Genomic DNA, 19609 nt, shown 5'->3' with positions numbered 1-19609 from the left:
CTCCTGAGAGCCGCCTTCTGGAGCGAAGGAGGAGGGGCAGGAGGTGGCACCGGGGGAGGGTTTCCCGAGGAGGGGGCGGCTATGGCAGCTGCGCGGAGGCAGCGGCGGCTGAGACAGAGCGCGCGCCCGGCTTTGAATGAGCGGGGCTGGGACTGAACCGGCGGAGCGCGAGCTAGAGGAAGCGACCGGCAGCGCGCGTGCGCGCGCCTTGTGTGCGCGCGCGGCTCGCGGCAGCTCGGAGCCTCCGCCGGGCGGGCGGGGAGGGGGAGGGGCAGGTGAGTGTGTGCGGCTCGCGCGCCCTCGGGGGGCTTCCCTCCCCCACCCCCATCCCGATCGGGACCCGGTGTGGTGGGGTGGTGGGGGCGGGGTTGTCCTCTGCTCTTCTCGGGTTAGCTCTCCTCTCTGCCCCGCACTTCCCGCCCTCCCACCTTCCTTTTCTTTCACCCGGTCTTCCCCCAAACCCAGGCCGACTGCCACTCTAGGATACTGCTTCCGGGTCAGGGTGACCTCTGGGGTGAGGGACCTGCGACCCGGAGCGGGCCCGGGTCAAGCAGCACTCATCATGCTTCTCCCGCGTGGGAGACCGGCTGGCCGGGCCCCGGCCCGGAGTCTCCCCTCTCCCCATATCTGCCCCCCAAGGGGAAATCTGCACCTTCTTCCTGCCCTTTCTCTACAGGCCTTACTCCTTCCCAGGCAGATTTTTCCAAAATCCAAATCCCTGCCCACTGGACACCCACTTGGAGCGATTGAGAGCGTTTCACCGAACGCCGTACGTATGGCGTCGGATTGTGTAACCTGAAAACGCTTCTGTTGATTTTTGCATCTGTACAGTGGGTATGATTTCTTTTTTTTTTTCATCAGTTAATTTCAGGTGGGTAATCTGAAGTTAAAGCATTTTAGTTTTGAAACTCGTTCCTTTTGAGCCTATCAGGAGACTTTGTTTTGCCTTTGTAAGAGCCTCGGTGGTGTTTGAGGGTCTGGCTTTGAGTTGCCAGAGGCGGCCGGGTGTTGAACTTTACCACCTGCTCTCACATTCTACTTTTGCCCTTTCTCTTGCCGCTGCTGAACTTTGGTTTTTCAAATTTGAGTGAGGTCAGGTGGTTTTATTTTTGGAGCCTTGCGATCTACCATAACCTACTTTAGAGAGTTACAAACTTAATTTGAGGATTTCTGTACTGAAGTAGATCATATGGAGCTTCAGATTTTGGTATTAAGAAAATTCAGAACTATCGTTTCAGAAATTCAGCAATTAATGACTTGTTTAGTGTGTACCAACATAGATTTTGCCTTGGCTTATTTAACGATTTATGACATAGTATGATATAGTGACTCTACAGAAAAGCGGTTTACATGGAATTACAGGGAGGAAAGGTACATTTAATCTTTCAGATTCCAATGCAGCATTCTTTTTTAAAATTGTAGGTGAATCTTTTTCACTTGACATAGCCAAGCTGTCATTGCTATTGATTTCCTAGAGAGATTATTTGTCCATAAGCCCTGAAGGTCTTGATACTTATTTTGGCTTTTATCTCAGGTTTTTGTATTTTTGTAGTAATTTTTAAGGAAATCTTAATTTTAAAATTGTATTAGCATTTCTCAGTCCTAGTAAGTAGTTTGAAGCAGTCAAAATGCCGGTAGCCTACGATGTGTACTTCTCAGATTAGTGATCTAGAGAGCATTTCAAAAATCAACTGAGGCATTGAGTGTCAAAGAGGTCTCTTAAATGGGATGTGGTGTGGGAAGAACCTTGGCTTTGGGGTCAGTCTCTTTAACTTCTGGGTGAGTGAATGTGAGTTTCACTAGTAGTTGAGCCTCATCTGTTAAATGGGAATAGTGAAATTCACCTCCTTTGTCGTTAGGATTCCTGTGAGGCTATAGAAACAAAATAGATGGTCTCCAACTATATTGAGTGCTCAAGGAATGATAATTTCCCTTCATTTAACAAATATTTGAATACCTACCATTAATTTCCCTTCATTTAACAAATATTTGAATACCTACTATGTGCTTGACGTTGGCTAAGACCTAGAAATAACCAAACTGAGCAAGACATGGGGCTCTGCCTTCCTAGTCCCTTGCATTGTCACTAGCTTTTGACACTTGAGCAATGAACAGTGTTTCTGTGTACTGAGTGGGTAGTATCCCATCACCCAGGGTAGCTGTATCTGTTACAAAGTAGATGCTTGAACTGGATTGGAACACTGAGTAAACACAGATCCCAAAGAATATTCCTGGCTTCAAATCAGTGTAATTGATAAAATCAAAAATGTTGCTTGATGTGGTTAACTTGATTGCATTTCCCAGCATTTTAGTTGCAGTTGGTCAGAAAATTAATCTTGAAAATTATAATACCATCATTGAATTGCTAAGATGGTTTATTGTTAGTGAGGTAGTCTTGGTTTTTGAGTTAAGTAGACCTAGGTTTGAATCTAGATCATTGGCTGTGAAAACATGAACTTACTCTTTGTGCTTCAATTCTATGAAAAGAGAACAATAGTATCTATCTCATAAAATGGCTTTATGGGTTGAGAGAATACCTAGTGATACCTAGTGCTTGGCACATAGTAGCTGGTCAGTGAATATTAGTTTTTCTCTTTTATTAATCATAAAAGCAAATTTTCCATAAAATGAAGATATTTTTAATTGCTAGGGAAAGAATTCTGTTCTGGTGTCAGTAATAGCCCCACTTGACAATTTACTGTTGAAACAAAACTTTAGATTTTATTTGTAGGCACCGTTAGTCATTCACATTGACAAATACTTATTGAACAATGATATGTAGCAATATTTATGGCAGGGTGATGACCATTGTTACCAAAACTTCACATGAAACTTATTCTCAAATCTTCATTCATATAAATGCTGAGACTGACTCTGCCCCAGTCCGTAAATACTAAACATCTTCTTCCTTCAAACATCCTGATAGAGGGTCTCCTCAACTCTTTCCCCTTTTCCGCCTAGTGCCACATGCTCTGCAGTTTCTTTCCTAGCTATCTTTTTTGTTTATATTTTTTTCTGAAAATTCTAAATCTTCATTTAGGAAGTTTGCTTTCTTTTGGTTGAGTTTAATCCTTGACAAATCAGCCTTAAAATGAAGCTTTTATTCATCATCTTAATTGTTCAGATTATTCTACTTGTATGGAAGCAATCAAATCTTTCTTCCAGTTCTTACTTTGCAAACAGTAACTGGCAAGGTAACATGAACAAGATCCTCACAGGAAGGATTGTGCTGGATGAATACAGTATATAGAAATAACTGTGGTACAAAATGGAAAATATAGGTACAGTAAGAGAAAAATACTGCAATTAAAACTTTGCAATAGTTCAGTAATAAGTAATGAAGCCTTATGCTAGGAGACCTCAGTGGAAATAGGGAAGAATATGGGCAGTATTAGGAAACAGAATGAAGTCTTTTTTTGTAGTTGGCATATAAGGGGATAAGACAAAGGAGGAGTCAAAGTTGTTGCATTTTTTTAACCACTATTGGGTGGTTTACCACTAGTAACCCACTGTTTGGAGATGTTTTTGACAGAGATATTTATAAGTTATTTGAACAGTGAGATTTTTAATATATTTTTTGTTCAGTTTCTTTTAGAGTCACTGTTCTTTTCATCCTCTCAATCAGTAAATCAACTCCAGAAATTAATGACATTGACCATTGTTTCATGTACTTATTTACTATTGTGTATCTTCTTTGGTGAAGTGCCTATGCACACCTTTCACCCATTTTTTTAAAAATTAGGTTTTCTTACTGCATTTTGGGAGAGCCTTATATATTCTGGATACAAGTCCTTTATCAGATATATGCTTTGCAAAAGTTTTCTCCTAGTCTGTGACTTGTCTTTATATTCCCTTAACAGTGTCTTTGAATTATATAAATTTTTAATTTTGATGAAGCCCTGTTTATCCATTTTCTTTTTTTTTTTTAGTTCTACCACTTTATTGCTACCAACCCATCTTCATCTCCCTCCACCCTCGTGCACACATGCTCAGTCATGTAACCCCATGGACTGCAGCCCGCCAGGCTCCTCCGTCCATGGACTTTTCCAGGCAAGAATACTGGAGTGGGTTGCCATTTCCTTCTTCATATCCATTTTCTTTTAATGGGTTGTACTTTTGGTGTCATTATCTAAAAAAATCTTTTCCTAACCCAGGTCACAAAGATTTTGTCCAGTTTTGTTTCTCTAGCAGTTTTGTAATTTTAGGTTTTACATTTACATCTGCGATCCATTTTGAGTATTTTTTGTAAATGGCATGAAATATGGATTATAGTTCTTCGGGTTTTGGTGGCTTTTTTTTCTTTTGCATATGGATATCCAGTTTTTCCAGTACTTTTTGTCAAAAAAACTCTTTTCTCCACTGAATGGCTTTTACATCTTCATAAATTTCAGTTCTTCATATTTTATGGGCCTATTTCTCTACCTTCCATTTGTTCCATTGATCTGTTTATCAATCTGTTTATCAGTTGACTCCAGTACTATACCATTTTGATTACTGCAGCTTTATAACATATCTTAGAATCAGGTAGTATTAGCCCATCTGCTTTAATCTTTTTCAACATTGTTTGACCATTATAGATCCTTTATATTTCTGTATGAATCTTAGAATTAGCTTATCGAATTTTAGAGGAAAAAGCCTCCTGAGAGTTTGATTGGGATTTCATTGAATCTGTAGTTCAGTTTAGAATGATTTGCTATCTTAATAGTATCAAGTCTTTGAGCCCTGAAAGATATTTGTAAAAGTTAATGAAGTTCTTTAAATTTCTCTCAGCAATATTTTATAGTTTGCAATATATGTTTTTCATTAGATTTGTCCCTAAGTACTTCATATTTTTTGTACTCTTACAGATTTCTTAGAATTTTAGTTTGTGATTGTTTGCTGTTGCTACATATAAAAATACTGTTGATTATAGATTCCATTAAATTTTCTACATAGAGTATAGATACAGTTTTACTTCTTCCTTTCCAATCTGAATGCTTCCTTTCCAATTTGAATCTTATTTTCTTTTCTTGCTTGATTGCACTGGCCATAGTGTTGAGCAGAAATGGCAAAAGCAGATGTGCTGGTGGGAAGTAGCCAGTTTTTCACTGTTAAGTCTCAAATTACTATAGGCTTTTCATAGGTGTCCTTGGTCAGGTTGATAAAGTTCCCTTCTATTTCTAGTTGGTTGTGAGTTTTTAAGGAGTTTTGTATCTATGTTCATAAGATATTGGTCTTCAGTTTTCTGGTAATGTCTTTGGTCTAGATTAGTATTAGCGTATTGCTAGCCTCAAAGTGAGTTAATAAATAATCCCTTCCCTTCAGTTTTCTGGCAGTTTGTATAGAATTGGCACTACTTCTTAAGTATTTGATAGAATTCACTCATGAAACCATCTGGGCTTAGGGTATTTTTAACTATAAATTCAATATCTTTAATAAATTTAGAGATTTTCAAGTTATCTCTTCTTGCTGTGTTTTCATAACTTGTTTCTTTCAAAGAATTTGTCGATTTCACCTTATCAAATACAGGTGTAAAGTTATATCTCCTCAATATCCTTTTCATATTTGCAGACTCTGGTAATGTCACCTCTCTTTTCTGATATTGGCATAATTTGTTGTTAGGGACGTAAGTTTTGGATTGTTATGTACTTTTGATTAACTGACCCCTTTATCATTATGAAATGAGCATTTTTATGCCTGCTAATAGTATTTTCCCTAAAAATCTACTCTCTGACATTGAAATATTTTAACCTTCTTTTGCTTTTCTGTTGAGTATTTTTTATCTCCTTTGTTAGCTTTTTGACTGTAACTGGACTTTACCCCTCAGAGAATATAATTGAATAGATTTGCTGGGGGTGGGCCCATTTTTCAGTATTTCTTTAAATATGTGTGAGCCCCTGGACTAGATGATATCTATAGTTCTAACTTGTTGTGTACTTTTAAGTTACTTGACCTCTCTTAATTTCCTCATCTATAAAATGGGTGTAATGAAATGCATCTAGAAGTTGAAAGTTTAATAATATTTTGAAGAGTATTACTATGTTCATATGATTCAAATTTCAAAAGGTAAGGAAGACTCAGTACATTCTGTTTCATACTCTTTGATTGTTTTACTAGAAAACAAGTTATAAATAAATTGCAAATAAATATTTAAGTACAACTTAGAAAACCACTCTGAGAATATTTTGAAAAGGTTTTTTTCCTCTCAACTGTTGAAAACTCTTCAGAACTTTCTTGTCAATATGATTTACATTTTAATTTTTAAATTTACTGTGTTTTATTTGTGCTGTCTAAAGGAAAGTAAAAATATGTCTGATTTTTACAGTTCAAAGTAGGACTTTTCAGGTTGACTTCAGAACATAAATATAGCTTATGAAATCACCCTAATGCATTTATTTTTGTGCTTTTTTCCACAGGTTTTGATTTCCATCATGGCTATCACACAGTTTCGGTTATTTAAAGTTTGTACCTGCCTAGCAACAGTATTCTCATTCCTAAAGAGATTAATATGCAGGTATAGAAATTTTATGTTCAGATTGATCTGGTTACCTTCTTGCTAATTTTGGATACCTTCATAACTTCAAAAAGGCAGGGCATATTATATTTAAGCTAAGTATCTTGATTGCAGTATTCATGCATTAATCTCTAGTATTTTTTTAATATTTTCTCAGATTTTTACATGTTTTTTCAGATCTAGAAAGTGGAGGTTCAGATCTTTTCATCAGATTTTTACATCTTCCATTAATATAGCTGTACTGTAGAATTTCGGAGATAAACAAACCAACTTTCATATTATAATCATCACGAAGTTTTTATGTACATAATTGTTTTATTATCAGGATATTTTCAAGATGATGAGGTGGAATTAGGCATAGGTATTTCTTTACATAGTAGTACATTATGAGTGTTATGTTTATATTGGAAAAAGAAAAGTTTAACAGGAAAATCCCCAAAGAAAATAGATTTTCCTTTTTTTTTTTTTTTTGATCTCTTAAATAATATTCCAGAATGTACAGGCAGTGCAGTCTAGGTAAGTCCTTCTGCTTCAGTAAGTCATTCAGAGACTTGAATTCCTTCTGTTTTGTCATTCTGCTTTACCCAGGAGATGCAGTTCCTGAATGGTGTGCCAGGGCACTTCAGGGCTCGCGTTACCCTCACAGGGGTACCGAAGGGTGCTCTAAATTTCTAATAAAACACACTGAATGTGATAATGTCTATTGAACACTATACAATCTGTGGGCTCAGGGTAGTTCATGTTTGTAACATTAGATCCTGCAGTATTACTTTTGATGATGTTCTTGAATATTTGAGATAAGTTTTGTATTTGGGGTGACCTATCTTTACAAAGCTAGGATTTTAGGTTGTAATTAAGAGCAAGCACTAAACCAGAATTAACATGGAACAGAAAATGAAGCTGACAGAATCCAATCTGATTCCAAGGCTTGAGAAGCTATACAGTATCCAACAGGTACACACATTCTATTAGTAAGTAATTGTAGTTATTAAAGAATGAAATGAAAATATTTTTTCTTTAATTTCATATGTGTTTTTTTCTAATGGCTACTAAGCAGGTAGGACATACATAAGTATTATTTGGGCCTATGTACTTAATCAGTGGAACTGTTAGGTATTTCTTTTGACCTAGAGTACTGTGAAAAAAGAACCTGCACAGCAAGAGTTGGATAGAGTAAAAGAGGAAATGGAAGGTAGTCAGCTCTCTTTTTTAGTGGATATGATTTAGAAAATACACATAATTCTGTTCACAGCCTACTGTCCAGAGCTTAGGCACCTGCTGCAAGGGAGGCTAGGAAATGTATTCTGTGACTAAAGGGCCATTTTATAACTACTAAAACTCTGAGGATTAAGTGGCGTAGAATTTATTGTTAGAAGTAGCATGACCAGAAAGTAACTAGGTTAAAGCAGGATGAGAATGGGTATTAATGCCAGGAGACTAGAGGTTGAAAGGAATAAGTTGTTTTAACTGTGGTGATAAATTCTAGGTGTTTTTCTCTTTGCATCTGTTATTTCCAAAAACTTTTGTTGAATATAGGTTACTTTTAGTATAAGTTATTGCAAAGTTCTATCATCTATACAAGTTTCCCTGGTATCTCAGTGGTAAAGAATCCACCTGCAATGCAGGAGATGTGAGTTCCATCCCTGGATGGGGAAGGTCTCTGGAGTAGGAAATGGCAACCTGTTCCATTATCCTTGCCTGGAAAAGTCCATGGACAGCGGAGCCTGGCGGGCTACAGTCCATGGGGATACAAAGAGTCAGACATGACTGAGCACATACACATGCATTATCACTATAAATTTCTCTTGTCAGTGTAAGCATATTTAGGATTGATTGTATGTTCAATTTTAAAGAAAACTGACCTTTGTTAGAATAAGCTTTTCTTAATTGTCAGAAGGAACATAGATCATGTACTCTAAAATACAGGTTTACATCATAAATTTAGGAAGTAGACTATAATACTTTTTTATTCATCCTTTAAACAAATAAAATAGGATTTCTAAACTTAGCTGACTTTACCAACTATCTCTAAGCAGGTGTTTCATAAATTATTTGACATGAAGCAAGTGACTAATCATTTATAATAGCTATCATTTTTTAATGTCATTAAAAAGCAGGCACGTGTCTATTTTAAATATGTCAGTTAAATCCTCACAGCAACCTTGCAAAGGTCGGTTTGAATACCTGCCTTTTACAGATGAGGATGCTGAGGCTCAGACATAGGTAATTCTGACCAGATTCATAATTAATAGAAGTAACATTGAAAACCATGGTTTCCACAGATTCCATTGCCCATGCTCTTAACAACTCTATGACAATACCTATCTTGTTTAGTGTAATACTTCACTAATCCTTAAAAGTTACTGAGTACAGTTTACAATTCAACCCAGTGATTTTCAAACTTTTTAATAGGTTAATAGTAATCTTAATAAGAAACCAACTATGTAAAACAAAAAAAGCCAGGCCACCCTGGTTAAAACAGCATAGGTATCCCAGAGCATCACCTACAGAACTCACAGAACTCTCAGGAGTGTGATTTGAAACCAGGTTCTGGTTTTGTTTTTGGCTTTCTAGTCATCCTGAGTTTGACTGTAATTCTGAATCCTAAGCCAAAAAGCAGTGTGTAATTCTGGTCCAGTATTTAAAAACATTGAAAAGATATCTGATATATGCCTTTCTTTTCATATATTAACAAACAACTGTTAATTATTAAAGTAAATAATTCAAAGCTGCAGAAGACCTTGTCTGTAAGTCTTAAGTTACTGTCTGTAATGCTTTTACTTATGCTTGTTTTGATGGTTTCTTGAAATAAATTATTTCATATTTTTGTTTTAGATCTGGTAGAGGACGGAAATTAAGTGGAGACCAAATAACTTTGCCAACTACAGTTGATTATTCATCAGTTCCCAAACAGGTAAAACTTTTTTTGTACATTGAATAAGTATTCCTGAAGCATATTTTTCAAACATTAATATGTCATGAAATTAATTTTGTAGTCATGGTCAGGATTTTTATTGTTTTATTGTTAAATTTCTTTATTCTAAAATTTTAACTTTATTCTTTATTTTCTATTTCTCTGCTGAGATTTTCTATTTTTTTCATTGGTTTTAAGAGTGTTTGCTGTTGCTTATTGGAGCATTTTTGTAATAACGTATTTAAAGCCTTAGATAATTCCATCATTTGTATCATCTTGGGGTTGGTGTCTGTCGCTTGACTTTTTCCATTCAAGTTGAAATTTGTTGATTCCTTGTTTGCTGAATAATTTCAAGTTATTTCATGGATTTTTTTGAATATTATGTTTGGGACTCTATCTTATTTAAATCCTATAAGAAATATTGTTATTTATTGTTTTATCAGGCAATAAACCCAGTTAGGGATAGATTGTAAGTTCCAGTCCTCTTTCTGTGGGCTGTAGTTCTAATGTCAGTTCAGTTTTCGAAGCATTTTCTTTTGCTTTGTTTGGTTGTTTTTATTTTAATGATTGAAACAGAATGTCTAATTCACAGAGTGTTTCTTTCTTAACTTTTGATCTAGTTTTGCTATCTGGCATAAAATGTATATTTTCCCATTGGTCAAAAAATTTTGAAAAAACCACTGTTTTAGAAAGCTCATTTTTGTAATGAATGATTAAATTTTGGACTGACAGTGCTGATCATTTAAATTTAGACAGATGTGGAAGAGTGGACTTCCTGGGATGAGGATGCACCCACAAGTGTCAAGATTGAGGGAGGGAATGGGAATGTGGCAACACAGCAAAATGCTTTAGAACAACTGGAACCTGACTATTTTAAGGACATGACACCAACTATAAGGAAAACCCAGAAGGTACGTTAAAGATGTGTGCTCCTGGAAATTAAACTGTTAAACTGCTCTTCAGATTCCTACAATTAAAACTAGACAGTCTACTTAGTATTTGATAGAAAGCTGATTTCTAACTGTCAATTGTGTTTTCTGTCATATTAGAGAAGTTTATATATTCAAGTGAGCTGGCCATAGATCTGGTAAATTGTACCCCCACATCTTTTAAAATTGCATCTAAGTGTTCATAGAAATCCTCCTGTATGTCAGATTCTAGACTCCAGTCTCTGCTGTGGGGACTAAACTGAATAAGATACAGTTCTAGCCTTAGAAGAATTCATAGATAGTGATATCTACAAACTGATAATGCTGATAGCATCCATTGTTTATAACATTATCAAACTGATGCAGGGCTCTGAGAATTTAGGGTAATTGTGGTGGGTTTGCATAGTCATTCACACTTTATTTTATCCCTTTTGAATTGAATGTGGACAGTCACTTCACTATGCAGGGAATTAGAAAAAGAACAATGGTTAAGCATTTTTCTTTCTTTTTATCAAAATAGTACATGTACATTTAAAATTTATTTTTAAATTGAAGAGTATAGAAGAGCTTATAATGAAAAGCAGTAGACTTCTGCCCCATCATTCTTCAAACCAGTTCTACTAGGAGCAGCCACTCAAAACTTTTTCTGTTTATCTGTATACAGTATTCTTATCTTGCTATTCCTAGGCCAGGCACAGGTATTGTCTACCAACTTCACACTGTGGTAATGGGGGTTTATTTCATACCACCCTTACGCCCATTTCATAACGTAATGGTGTTATTCCAGTCTACCTCATCAGTCATCCTGCTGTTTCCAAAAAAAAAAAAAAATTAAGTGCCATTTCTTATTCAATCAAGCATTGAAAATATTTCTTATGAATATATTTCATAAAATGAGGACACTGTTTATTCTGCATTTCTCTAATAGGGTTTTCACCCTCTTCTACCTTCCAGTCAGTTTCAGCTGTGCCTTTATTTTTAGATGTTCAAGGCTGATAACATTGACATAGTGTAATAACAACATAGTTGTTTTTATTGAGTTGTCCAAATGCTGAAAAGCATTAGGTTGTATATTTTTCAAGGAGTTTTAAGTGAATTTCTTAGTAGATGAGTGCTTTTTGCTTTGAAAGTCTTTTGCTGCTCTTAATAGGAACTTAGTTTATTACAAGTAATACCTTAATAAATTAAAATGAAAGTACTTTTAAAGTACAAAGCTAATACTAGTAGCTTGAAAGAGTTAATGTGTTCATAGATAGCCACATGCTTAGAGAACTGGTTATACTTATGGTAGGACAGTGTACCCTATCCTACCAGAGGATATGCTTTAAGAAAGTATAGAACAGGAAAGAAAGGTAGAACATATTTAATTATAAAATGCTTTGGTCAGTTAATTCATTTGTCTCTTTTTATAGAATGGTGTGTAAAATGTTTCTGTAATTCTATTTCAATTACTCTTTCAGATCATCATTAAGAAGCGAGAACCATTAAATTTTGGCATCCCAGATGGTAGCACAGGCTTCTCTAGTAGACTAGCAGCTACACAAGATATGCCTTTCATTCATCAATCTGTAAGTGTGTTAATGGTATCTAGGCAAGAGCTTTTTTTTTCATTTCTGTTTCCTTTAAGGAAAAAGAAAAAAATTAAAATGACTTGAACATAGTATTTGTATGACTTTGAAACTGGTTTAGCAGTTGCCAGCCCTGTCCTTTTATGAGACTCTAAATTACATCAGATACTAAGATCAGAGTCCATTGCACACATAAAAGATGTAGACAAAATGTGAAAATATAAAAATATGACCTTTAAAGAGATTACTAAAATTTAACCTTAATAACAGCTTATTTTTAAGTAAATTATGAATTGTTAAGTTAAAGACTTGTATGTACATTTAAAGTGTGGTTTAACTTAAAATGGATTTGACTTAAATACAACACTTTTAAGGACAAAAGTAGTGAAGGTTTATGTTTTCAACCTTGGAGGCCATCAGATCCAGCTTTGAAATTTTTAAAACACATCACTATCCAAACCCATCCCCAGTATTGATGTGTTTTGATTATTTTATGCACAGCTTATTTTATGCAGTTATCTTATGCATTTAATTATTTCCTCACTAACTAAACATTCCAGAATGAGCATTTTCAATGGTTTGTGGAAGGAAAAAGTGAACTTAGAGGCCTGGTCTGGGGAATAGTGGAAGGTAGTGTGGCCAGCCTAATGGTGTCAGGTAAGGCAGTAAGACAGGCAAAAGGAAGCACAATACAAAAGTACTCCAGGAAAGAGTAAATTTTTCCTGACTTCTTATTTTTGTCAGACAATAAGTGCTGTTCAAAAGTCTAGAAAATTACTTGCGCTTAAAGGGAGATGACTGTACTAGGTTGGAAACGTAGGTTCTTCCAGTTCACCTCCCCAGCACAAGAGTAGTCCAGTCAAGCATCTCTAATCCCATGTGGGGTCAGCCTCTCTCTTCTCTTTCCCCCACTTACACACTCCTTCTTCTTACTCAAGAGAGAGAAACAGAAGAAATGTCCTATTCTTACTTTTTCCAAACTAAAGTAGGAGAAAGTAAAGGAAAAGTTAGGAAAGCAAAGGAAAAGTTAAGGAAAGTAAAGTAAAGGAGAAGTTAGTATGTAAAGGAATATCCTTTAAAACATGAAACAGGAAGAAAGCTGGACTTGCTAAGACTTGCGTATGGAAGGTCATGCGTCTCAGGAAACCCCTTGGTTCCAGGCACACCAGGGGCAGTCATTTGATCCTGGAGAGGATGTGATAAGAAAGTGAAGAAGACACAGGGCAGTGATGAGGTCTGAGTCATGCTTTAAAATATATACTCTTCTTGACCACTGAGTGGAAAAAGGATGAAGCAAAGTTAGTCCACTCAGTCGTGTCTGACTCTTTGTGACCCCATGGACTGGGGCTCGCCAGGCTCGTCTGTCTTGTGGGATTCTCCAGGCAAGAATACTGGAGCGGGTTACCATTTCCTTTTCCGGGAGATCTTCCTGACCCGGGGATCGAACCCGGGTCTTCTGCACTCCAGACTGCAGGTAGACTCTTTTCCGTGTAAGCCACCAAGGATGGCTCTTGACTGTTGTAATTTTGTTTTGTTTTATTGTAGCCTGAATTAGGTGACTTAGATACCTGGCAGGAAAACACCAATGCTTGGGAAGAAGAAGAAGATGCGGCCTGGCAAGCCGAAGAAGTTCTGAGGTATCAGTAATATTTGCACAGCCGCCGGAGTAGAACCGGTTTTGTTCATGTTACATTTAAGGTCAAGAAAGTATCTTTTGCCAAATGTTCTATTTTTCTTCCTTCTCATTTGAGCCCTAGATAATCTTGGATAGTTTTTTTGTATTTCAGACTACATGTGCTATTTTATATGATTAAAACCTCACGGAAACCAACAATTTAAAGCATTATAGATACAAAAGAATAATTTACTAACGAAGAAGGAGATTGTCTACATACAGACACCATATTGTACTATATGCTTTATGCTTCATTCCCTATAAAATACATCTCTTGAAATGTCCTGCTATGAAATGTGAGTCACGACGATATTTTAATATTTTCTCTAGGTCAGAAATTATACCTTTAGTTTTGTTTCGCTGTGGTCTAGCGTAGTCCAGCACTGCCCATTCAAGTATAGTAGTGAATAGCACCGCTGTTTTTCTGGTTGTGTCCGGTCGTAGCTGCTGCATGCGGGATCTCTGCTTGCAGCGGTTGGACTCAGTTGCAGCACTCGGGCTTAGTTGCCCCGGGGCATGTGGGATCTTAGTTCCCCGTGCTGTGTGCTCAGTCGCTAAGTTGTCTCCAGCTCTTTGCGATCCCAAGGACTGTAGCCTGTCAAGCTCCTCTGTCCATGAGATTTCCCAGGCAAGAATACTGGAGTGTGTTGCCATTTCCTCCTCCTGGGGATCTTCCCAACCCAGGATCAAACCCAAGTCTCCTGCATTGGCAGGCAGATTCGTAACCACTGGACCACCAGGAAAGTCCCCAGCACTGCTATTTGAAAAGAATTTGTGTTACTCTCTACATTTGTATGTGTGTTTCACCTGAGGTACTTGAAAACCCTGAGGTAGATAACGTAAGTCATAATACTTACTGCCTACTCTACAGAAGATACTTTTTCTGGAGGTTGACAAGTTTGTTTTTGTTGGTTATGTTCTTTTTTTCTTTGTTTTTGTGAATGGTGAACTTAATCCTTGCTACTACCACATTAGATCAAAAAGTAAAAAGAAAATTTACCTTGAGAGTTTGTGACTGTTTATCACTGATAAAAACTCTATGTAAATGTATCTGAATTACTTTTGTGATTTAAGGATGATAAAGTAAAATATAGCAGTATGTTTTCTTCAAATATGGTTTTTATAATTGGGATAGAAAATGAATTACCCTTATCTGACCATCTTAAAACAACTGATTTCATTTTTGTATTTTCCTTTCCTGTGTTTACCAGTAAATTATAATTACCTTGAGTAGCCAGCAGAGGGTGCAGTTAAATAACTGAGAGTTAAGATCGACTTTTTTTGGTCTTGTCAGTACTTTTTTCAGCATTTTTTTTTTTTTAAACAGAAGGAGGTCACATTATAAAAGTCAGTAAAGGTGTGAGAGTTTTAAATATTTAGTTCCTGTTTGATAATCATTCAGTATAAAGGATAATCATTCAGTTTTAAAATTGGAAACAGCAACATTTATGTTCCACGAATTGTCAAAAAAAAGATGTCACTTTTCAAACTCTGTTTCTTTTGGATATACCATAGAAGTCTGAGTATTTTTAGAACATTTTGGAATTGGGATTCTAGTGATGGTTGGTTTATCAACAACAAGGATAAAGAAAAGGGCTATTCATTTTGAATCCAATCATCTTAATGACAGCACTGTAGAGTTTGTGAGTTCACTGATCATAGCTGAACATTTACGGTATAAAAACCATCTCTTTTTCACCCTGTCATCTTGCACCCTGAACAAAACAAGACAAAACCCCCCTGCAAGCTCCATGCTTTTGAAACAACAGCTTGGGAGGCGGAGACTATTAGTCAGTAATAGACATGCTTCATGCTGCAAGTTGCATAAGTAGAGCCAAAGACACCTGGAGGCTTCCATATGTTGTTACCACCCCCAGGAGAACACTGAGAATTTGAAAAGTATCCATAATCCATGGCTTCTCACCTAGCCTGTTTCCCATTGCTACTTTAAATACTACCAGTACCATCATCAGTATCATTAAGGAAAAAGATTCTGGTACTTTAGTCATTCCAGACATGTATCTGGACAAGAAAAATACATTTTGTCAGCAGTAATGTCCAAGTTGCCTCTGGTACCAGGAAGATTAATTGTTGATGCTTATATTTCGGCTGGTAACTAGGTCTGAGCTGGATTATCTTATTTGTAACCTAGCAAGCCTTTTATAATCCTTTTTCTTTTTTCTGCCAGTGACATTTTGATGTTTTTAGTGCGTATTATCAGCTTTGCTTGAAAGTAAACAGAGCTAGTGAAAAATAGATTTTTTAAAACTATTCTTTTGAAATTTTAATTAGGTGGTGGTGATGGTCAAAATGTTGCCTAAAATAAGTCTGTCTACTTTGTTGAATTTTGGTCATCCATACCTCTGCTTACTCCCATTTATAAGTATGATTGAGAATCATATATATACCTTTCACTCACTGTAGCCAGCTTTGAGCTATCCCGTGTGTGGGTAATCCACGGTAGGTTTTTCTGTGTATAACCCAGTGTTGCCTGTCCTGTGCCCTCCAGCTTCCTTCCTCACTCGCATGCTTCTTGACTTCCTGTCTCAGACCCTAAGCCTTCAGATCCAGGAGCAACCTCGGTTCTCCTTTCTCCTCTTTCATTACCCTATTCCTATCCCCACTTTCCATACAAGTCAGTCAATAAAGATAGTGCACTTACTTGTGGAATCTAAAGTATAACTCAGGGACTTCCCTGGTGGTCCCGAGGTTAATACTTGGCCTTCCTATGCAGGGGTGTGGGTTCGATGTGGCCAAAAAACCAAAACGCAAAGCAAGCAATGTAACAAATTCAGTAACTGAATTTCAGTACCACTGAAAGTGGTACACATCAAAAAATCATTTAAATAATAAATAAAATATGGCACAAATGAACCCACCTACAAAGTAGAAACAGACTCACAGACATAAAGAACAGACTTTGGTGCTGGATGGGGTGGGAGGTGGGGGTGTGGATCGGGAGTCTGAGATCAGCAGATGGAAACTGTTACATAGAATGGGTAAACAGTAAGGTCCCCTGTATAGCACACAGACTACATTCAGTATCCTGTGATAAACCATAATGGAAAAGAATATTAAAAGTATATATATATGTGTATATATAACTAAATCGCTTTGCTGAACAGTAGAGATTAACAGAACATTGTAAATCAACTATAGTTCAATTTAAAAAATCAATAAAGATAGAAGTGTTTAGTGGTTCTGTATCAGTGGAGTTAGGGAGGGGCTGGGGGAAGACACTTCATAAGTGTAATTATTGAATTTCCACCGTCTGTCCCTTCATGAGTGAAGTGAAGTGAAAGTCGCTCAGTCATGTCTCACTCTTTACGACCCCGTGGCCTACACAGTCCATGGGATTCTCCAGGCCAGGATACTGGAGTGGGTTGCCTTTTCCTTCTCCAGGGGATCTGCCCAACCCAGCAATCAAACCCAGGTCTCCCGCACTGCAGGCAGATTCTTTACCAGCTGAGCCACAAGGGAAGCCTGAGAATACTGGAGTGGGTAGCCTATCCCTTCTCAGCAGATCTTCCTGACCCAGGAATCGAACTGGGGTTTCCTACATTGCAGGCAGATTCTTTACCAACTGAGCTATGAGGGAAGCCCTTCATTAGTAGAGCTAGTTAAATTTTAATACTTAGAATTCTAGCTTCTAGTTGGAAGGTATGTCTTTGCATTTTCTTTTTGCATTGTGCTCTGTACATCTGTGTTCTTGATATCCTTGAGCTGACAAGCTTTTAACTATTATCATAGCAGGATATTTAATCCTAAATCCACAAAAGGAGATGTGGTCCAATGGAAACAGTGTTTTAGTGAAAATAACCTGAAAAGGAGTCAGGAGATATAGGTTCTTAGCCTTATACTTAATCTTATGACTTTGGCCATTTTACTTAGCCTGAATGCCCCGTTTTAGTTATTCTTAAAACAGAGATAATACCTTTTTTATTTTGTAAGTCATGTTCTAAGGATTAAAAAAAGTACTATTTTGAAAATCCTTGAAATTTTCAAAGCAGTGAGAAGAATGAAGACTTTTTAAACTTACATTTGATGATAGTAGAAGGGAAGTGCTGTTTCTTTCTGGACCTTATTTGCCATTTTACCTGTGTAGTGTTTTCTAAAAGTAAAAATATGCTTCTTTTCAGGCAGCAGAAGATAGCAGACAGAGAAAAGAGAGCAGCAGAACAACAAAGGAAGAAAATGGAAAAGGAAGCCCAGCGGCTAATGAAGAAGGAACAAAATAAAATTGGTGTGAAACTTTCATAACCAATGTTCTTCAGATGTCATAGTGCCAGTGGGAGAAACGCGAGCTCTACAGCCCAAGCAGCATTTGTATGGAGCCATGAGTATTTTCAGAATACAAATACCCTGCTTGATTTTAATGCATTCATCAGCCAGCCAGGACACCAGGATTCTCTCAAAGTCCCCTGAACTCTTAATGAATGAGACTCAGAGAACAAAAAGGACTTATGAGACCATATTTTCTTCAATGTGTTCCAAGTGTAAGACAGTTGTTTGTTGAAGAGAAAGTATTACAAATGGAATATATCAGTACCTCTTCAAGCTAGTGTTTCTAGCTAATTCAATGGGTGTAAATAATTCTGTGATGGGAAAGAATTCCGCTGTCTATAGTGCTTTCCTTCAATGTGCATAATGTTAAAATAAATAATTTTAAATATTCGTTTGTTTCCATGATTACCCAACCTAAATCAGACAGACTTGCAGGGCTTTGACTTCTTATTTCTATTGTCAGAAGCTGGTGTTGGCATATATTTGCTCTGACTTCAGCTGGCATTCATTAAGGCATCTGGTCATTTCAGTTTTCAAGAAAATGACATTAAATGCAATAATTTTATTTATCACAAACATTTTATACATCGTTTTTCTTTTAGATGGTGTTGTAATGTTTTACTTATTTGTAATTTATATTGCATGTATAAACATACTGAAAATCAGCTAAAATGGCAAATTTGTTTTACATTATTATAATTTGTGAGTTTTAAAAGCTAGTATTTGCAGTTTTCCCCTGTCATTGTAGATTTTACGATGTTATGGTATCTTTAAGTACCTTAGCTCCTCTCTGCCAAAAGCCATTAATTTACAAATGCATAAAGCCTTCAGTTCTACCGTTTCAAAGCTTTTAGATGATTTCTGTGTCAGTTTTGTATAATATGACATAATGCAAGTTACCTGTGTTGTTGACTAAGGTAACGTTGATTTATTAAACCAAGATAGGAATAATAATACTTATATTTTTGGATGTTGACAAGCTCCAAAATAGTTTTCAGGAAATATAGACTGTGTTCATAGGGGAAAATGTAGATTTGATAGTTTAAAATCTCATTAATTTTGTCTCCTCAATTAAAATACATCCAGCCTGACCTTCTTTGGCTTTGGAATTAAAGATTTTTACTTTCTTAAAAGTTGCTGCCCAAAATTAACATTTTGTGAGTTTTTTAAATGTCATAAATACAGGCCAAATACTGCTAATTCATTGGAATTAAAGTGATATTTCATAGTAAAATCACAAACTATACAATAAACTCCTTAAGTTCTTAGCCTAAGCATCTAGACTAAATGCAGTTGTTTTTTTATTTTCTTAAAATTTTTATTGGAGTATTGTTGATTTACAATATTGTGTAAGTTTCAGATGTACAGCAGAGTGAAATTGGTTGAAATTTAACTTTGGTTAAAAGCTTCCTGTTAGAGTCCCAAGCTCTATTTTCAGTTATGGTTATTAGAGAGTTTTTGCCAGTGAACTCCCAATTAAATAGAATTAGACTCAAATTTGTAATAAAAATGAATTATTTTATGTCTTTTGCATTTATTTATTTTTAGTTATTATGGGGATGCTAATGTGATTTCTCTAAATTGGGGGTTCATAAAGGCTAATTTTCCTTTAGTACAATTGGTTTTTACTGCTTTTCTGCAGAGTGGACAAGTATTGAAATCTGCTTTGGTCATGATTTTCATGTGTGACATTTTTTTGTTTGATTTTTTAATTTTTATTTAGAAGTAATGACTGGATAGAAATCA

At 36.4% G+C, this 19609-nt stretch overlaps 1 protein-coding gene across 6 annotated transcripts; it reads left to right on the top strand.

Annotated features, from left to right (window-relative positions):
• Positions 1-45: 45 nt before the first annotated feature.
• Positions 46-19140, top strand: EBAG9 (estrogen receptor binding site associated antigen 9). 6 transcript variants are annotated; one of them, XM_043880104.1, is made up of 8 exons: positions 46-275; positions 677-769; positions 6396-6493; positions 9329-9407; positions 10160-10318; positions 11797-11904; positions 13450-13541; positions 17719-19140. In XM_043880104.1, exons 3-8 carry the CDS (start codon positions 6411-6413, stop codon positions 17837-17839), a joined length of 642 nt encoding a protein of 213 aa, XP_043736039.1. In that variant the 5' UTR covers positions 46-275; positions 677-769; positions 6396-6410; the 3' UTR covers positions 17840-19140. The 6 variants fall into 6 exon arrangements, with proteins under 6 accessions (XP_043736039.1, XP_043736037.1, XP_043736038.1 ...); XM_043880102.1 differs by having other exon boundaries at positions 677-871; XM_043880103.1 differs by lacking the exon at positions 677-769.
• Positions 19141-19609: the final 469 nt, after the last annotated feature.

Source organism: Cervus elaphus, chromosome 21, assembly GCF_910594005.1.
Source record: "Cervus elaphus chromosome 21, mCerEla1.1, whole genome shotgun sequence".
Taxonomy (NCBI): Eukaryota; Metazoa; Chordata; class Mammalia; order Artiodactyla; family Cervidae; genus Cervus; species Cervus elaphus.
Note: the sequence above shows the minus strand (reverse complement) of the source record. Positions and strands in the feature narration are given on the sequence as shown.